The 6,010-nt window shown below is 37.8% G+C and overlaps 1 protein-coding gene across 1 annotated transcript in view; it reads right to left on the bottom strand.

Annotated features, from left to right (window-relative positions):
• Nucleotides 1-523: 523 nt before the first annotated feature.
• Nucleotides 524-6,010, bottom strand: part of SDHAF4 (succinate dehydrogenase complex assembly factor 4) — a 28,935-nt gene continuing 23,448 nt past the window's right edge. The window contains exon 4 of the mRNA XM_027852903.1: nucleotides 524-1,905. Coding sequence (XP_027708704.1) covers nucleotides 1,796-1,905 — 110 coding nt within the window. The 3' untranslated portion in view covers nucleotides 524-1,795. The remainder of the gene's footprint in view (nucleotides 1,906-6,010) is intronic.

Genomic DNA, 6,010 nt, shown 5'->3' with positions numbered 1-6,010 from the left:
TCAAAATCCAGTGGCGGGACAGAATCAAGATGACTGGCAATGGCTCAAGATGCAGTGGATGACCTTGGTGTCTTCAATGTCTGTCTAACCAAGCTTGAAGCACTCCGCAGTGCCTGCTTCAGCTGCCTTTATGGCCGTTGGAACAAACTGTTCTCATCTGCCCATTCCACCAGGGGAAGTCTTCACATGTTTGAGGTAGACATCGCCCCCAAATCACCAACAGGTTTAAGACTCCTTGGTTACCCTTGACCTGGTTTAGTCCATCTGCCACCGGGGTGTAGCCACTGTGCATGTTACAGCTTCTTGGAGCCACAAGTAAGAGTTAGGTGAAACAGGTAGACACCAAGGGTGGAAAGCAGCACTGAAAAGGCTCAGCAGCCTTCACACCAGAGGTACTATTCTTTCCTGAACACACTCTACACCCCACATATATATGTATATGTATATACGTGTATTTTTTAAAAGTGGGATGTTGCTTTTTATATATATGCTTCCCTTTTTCACAAAACAATCAACACAAAAATTTTTCTTAGCTTGCATTTTATTCAAGTAAAATTAAGTATTTATCATAATTTTATTAAAAAAAAGCAAAACTTACACATAAAGTAATAGTAACATAAAACATAAAATAATCAGTGAACTGAATTCATTGTCAAAAGGTTAGGATTCTGCATCAGAGGGAAGGGCTGTGCGAATGGTCCAAATGCCAATTAACTGACCTCTTCCAGTCTCACCTGACATAAGGAAAGGCTGGTAGGGAGCATTTAAGCAGCTTTGGGGGATAACAGTACCCAATCCCTCCCTCTAGTGTTAAGGACCAGGTCCTTTCTCCATGTAATCCAACTATTCCCTGGCATGCCACCTATGTTGGGGCACACTGCCTTCAGCTGTATAACTTATCCTCCCTTTCTGCTACCTCACCAATTGTCAAGAATCTCATGCTAGTTTCACATGTCCATTTTGACTTGAACTTCCAATTAAATAAAAGGATGTATTTATCCAAGAATTATATTTTAAAATATTTAATAATTTTGGTCACTGCTTCAAACTTTCCTGACCCCACAGACAGAAGACTTGTCCCCTACCAATGTGGTCCAACCCACAATTTGGAAAACTATGCGATTATTTCCCCAAACACACCATAAGCTCCTGAAGGCCAAGTCTATGCCTCTTTTTCCTTCTGTTACTTCTCCCTTCCCCAATCTAGCACAGTGTTAGGTATAGAGAAGGTATTCAATAAGCATTTGCTTAACTGAAATGCTGGTTATGCTATTACCTGCTTGGAAAAATCTTTCTTTGCAGATAATAATGGTATGGTAGTCTAATTTGCTTGTTCAAATTATCACAAATTCTCAATTAGTGGAACTGAAATGGATTACTTTGCATAAATAATATAATTATTTCTTAAGATCTCAGTTATGGTACCTCAAGTACTTGTTTCCACAGCTTTCAGCCAGGAAGACAAGAGACTAAACCCAGAAACATATATTTGGGGGTTTATGACATTTTATGTTCCAGTAAAACCTTTTCAAACCATGAACCACTTTAACCCCCCAAAAAATTAAATTATAGAACTTATTATATAAGTAATTTTAATTTAACTGATAAATTAATAGGCAGTTCTGAACTTATCTCTTCATTAACAAATCTGTAATAACAAATGTGCTAATGCAGAAATACTTCCAAAACAATCTTTTCTGGACTGATGATTTTTTAGTTAAAAAAAAAAAGGAACATGCAGAACTTAAATATACTCCATTCAGATGAAGAGACCAGTTTCTTAAGAGTTGGACTATTAAAAATCCACACAACGTCCTTTTCGTTCCCAATCTCCATATCGAGTAGGTTCAGGGCCTTTGGGGCCACCCTTTTCCTTTGTAAGAGGATTGATATCACCTGGAAATTCTACAGAAAAAGAGAAAATATAAATATAAGCAAAGCTCTAAAGAGTTGGAAGAAATATTACAGAACTATAGCAATTCCAAAGGTATTCTCTCCTGAGAGAACAATACAGGTTTCAAAAATACCACTGCAAGTCATTCTTATTTTAAAACTATAAATATTTATTATCTCTTCCTCCCATTACCTCCAAATGAACAATAAGATGAAAATCAAACTCTCACAAAAATATGCAAAGTCAGGCAAAACAAATTTCCCACATTGGCTATATACAAAAATATGCTTCATTCTGCATTTTAAGTCCAACACCTCCATGGTGGCACATTTCACCTTTAGTCCTCTAATCACTGCACTGATTCAAGTGTTCTGTCTTTCAGAATTTTTTTCCCCCCATAAGGCTTTTGTCATATAAATTGTTCTACTGGTTCTGCTAACTTTACTTTGCCTTAATTAATACACGTTTTATCAGTTTCCTATGAAACTGTTAATTTCACCATTTCATATAGTCTAATAATATTCTATTACCTTCAGATACCATACATATATGTTTAGCCTTCCCCAATAGAAGAATACTCTCTTAATTTCCAGTTTCCTTTTTCTTTGATTTCCTTGGGTTATGGGCCTAAATAGAGGTATAACTGGGCAAAAAGCCATGCACAGTTTTATAATATTTTGGGTATAGTTCCAAATTAATTTCTAAAATAGCTGGATCAATTCATAGCACCACTAACAGTACACTAGTATGCCTATTTTCCAGTAAGCTCCTCCAACATCTGTCACTTTCTTCTTTTGTCACTTCTGCCAATATGATGGACATAAGGTGGAACCTCAGAGCTGTTTTAATTTGCTTTTCTTTAATCACTAGTGATCTGGAGCTTCCTTAGAAAGCTGTTCATATTCTCTGACAATAAATTTATCTATTGGGGAATTTATTTTAATTTTTAAAAGTTTCCCTTTTTAATAGATGATTTTCAGCTATAATGTACTGTCTATCCTAAGACAAAGCAAGTCAAAAAGCTACACAATTATAAACAAGAAACCACTGCTTGCCTGCCCTGGTCCCCAAACTCCTTCTCCTAGAAAACTAACTACAAAACAGTGGAATTACAGGAAGTACCAAAGAGTTCTAACACTGTAATCTGTACCTTTCAAAGATTTTTGGTGGAAAGACTAAAAGAGTTTTAAGATTCATCCTCTCTCAACTTAGCATGGTAATACAGACTACTTAGGAACAGTCTTAAAGATCCTCCTGTATGTACACAGTCTTTGGGTCATCCTGTTCTTGCCCACTGCTGTCTGTACTCACATGTCCTTCAAATAAATAACTTCAGTTCAATCTGCAACAAAGAATTTGGGTCATATTGTGGATTTTCTGTGGATGATGCTTCTTTCTCTTCTTAGTAATTCATGTTTAACACTTACTACCATTTATCCCAGCACCAGATTAAGCGGGGGGGGGGGGGGGGGGGGGGCGGCAGGGAATGTAGACAAGAATCTACAAACAAAAAATATGCTTGAAATTCCTTCACAAACCCAATTTCAATTCAATTTAATTAACATTTATTAAGCACCTACTATGGCCCAGGCACTGTGCTAAGAATTGGGGATACAAAAAGAGGTAAAAGAAATACCAATCCTCAAGGACAGGATATCCTCAAGGCAGTGAGGTGGCACAGTGGATAGAGCACTGGGCCTGGAGTCAGGACAGACCTGAGTTCAAATCTGGCCTTAGACACTTACTAGCTGCGTGACCCTGGGCAAGTTACTTAATCCTGTTTGTCTCAGTTTCCTCATCTTTAAAAGGAGATGGAGAAGGAAATGGCAAATCACTCCAGTATCTTTGCCAAGAAAACCCCCAAAAAGGGGGTCACAAAGAACGGGCAGACACAACTGAAAAACAACTAAACAACAATCCTCAAGGAGCTTACAAAAAAGGGGAGACAACAAGCAAACAAATACATCCAAACAAGCTACACACAGGAAAATAGAAATATTTAAAAAGAGTGAAAGCACTGGAATTAAGAGAGGTTAGAGAAGGCTTCCTGTAGAAGGTAGGATTTTAGTTGGGACTTAAAGGAGGCCAGGGAGGTCAGCAGTTGGAACAGAGGAGGAGAGCATTCCAGGCATGGGGGATAGCCAGAGAAAATGCCTAGAGCTTAGAAATGGAGTGTCTTGGTCATCAAACAGTCAGGAGGCCATTATCACTGGATCAAAGAGTATGTGAGGAGAAAGGTGAAAGTAGACTAGTAAGGTAGGAGGGCCTAGGTTATGAAGGCTTTGAAAGTCAGAGCATTTTGCATTTGATCTTGGAGGCAATAGGAAGCCACCGGAATTTATTGAATACAGACAGAGGTGGAGGAGAACATGATCTTACCTAAGTGTTAGGAAAATCACTTCAGTGGCTAAATGGAGAATAAACTAGAGTGAGGAGACACTTGAGGCAAGCAGACCCACCAGTAACTATTGCAGTAATCAAGGAGCAAGGTGATGAGAGCCTGCACTAGAGTGGTGCAACAGAAAATAACCAGAAAGCACACCAAAAGGAAAACCATAATACCTTATACTTACTGGGATACTGAAGAAAAGTATGTGTAGTTTACTGTATTTTTTAGGTAAGTAGAGGTGAGGCCTTTAAGCATCTATAACTCTTGTTTCTATAAGATTTTCTAACACGTTTTCATACCACTTAACCCTTACTAAGTATGATGAACAGAACTTAAATCTGTGATTCACAATCTTCAAAGCCTTAGCACCTGCATTCTAATAGTTAGCATTTATATAGTGCTTTATTGTTTGCAAAGCACTTTTAAAGTATTATTCCATTTTATTCTCGTAACAACCCTGGGATGTGGGTGACTTGCATAGGGTCACACAGCTAGTGTCTGAGGCCATGTTTAAACTCAGGTCTTCTTAACTTCAGGCCCAGTGCTCTATGCACAGAGCTACCTCACTAATTATGCATTAGTAGAATGTAGAAGATATAGGAGTATACATGTAGAAGATACAGGAGATTGTACTGAATGTTTACTAAACCGAGACTATATTCTGGATATTGCTTTTAAACTAAATACTTGTTAGTAATTTTTGCCTCTTTTCCCTGAAATCTGCATACAGGGAGGAAATTTTAGTTATTAGATAGAAGGTTTATAATTATAAAGGATCATTCTAGTCCAACTCCTTCTTGCACTGATAATGGGACTTACCCAGGGTCATACAAGTAGTAAGTAGCACAGCCAGAATTTAAACCCATATACTCTAGCTGCAAATTCAACACTCTTTCCAGTCTACCACAATGCCTTGACCAGCATGAAAGTTCATGCATTTGGGGAGGGACGGAGTAGGGTTTACTGAGTATCTACTATGTAAAGATGCTACATGGAGCTCTGGTTAATCAAGGTTTTATCATATTAAACTGGTCTCCCCTCTGCCTGATTTTCATTAGGTCATATGGTTCAATACTCTTAAATAGCTGTGGAATCAAATGAGCAAATGCTATCATTTGTTTATTTAAAAAGGGGATAAAAAAAAAAGGTTTTTCGATGCTTTGTTTTTACATAGGTAGTTTTTGGAAATCTTTCTTCTTCACTCATCACTCCCCCAACCCCACCACCATACTAAATCTTCTTTTTAATAAAGAAAAAAAATTGAGCAAAGCACCTAATGGTGACTGTCTCTGACAATGTAAACAATATTCTGCCCTAATAGTATCTACTTTTTTGCCACGAGAAGGGTTGTATGTTTCCTTATCTGTTCTCTGGGACCATTACTGGTTTTCAATTACTCTGAGTTTGGCTTTCTCTTAGGGATCTTTTCACTGACACTGTTCTTACCATTGTGTATACTGTTCTTTTTGGGTTTGCTTTTTTCACTCTGCATCAGTTCATGCAAATCTTTCCAGCTTTTTTTTTTTTAAATCTTCAAACCTCCCATTTTTTATTGCCTGATGCTATTCTATTATACTTACAAACTAGTTTTTTTCAGTTATTCCCTGGCTGACAGGCACTCATTTGTTTCCAGTTCTTTGACACCACAAAGATTAATGCTATTAACATTTTGGCTTCTGTCTTCCTGACGCATATGCCCAGTAGTGGGAACAATGGGCCCAAGCAAT

Source organism: Vombatus ursinus, unplaced genomic scaffold (genome assembly GCF_900497805.2).
Source record: "Vombatus ursinus unplaced genomic scaffold, bare-nosed wombat genome assembly UNPS02009835.1, whole genome shotgun sequence".
Taxonomy (NCBI): Eukaryota; Metazoa; Chordata; class Mammalia; order Diprotodontia; family Vombatidae; genus Vombatus; species Vombatus ursinus.
This window is presented reverse-complemented; position numbering and strand designations above follow the sequence as displayed.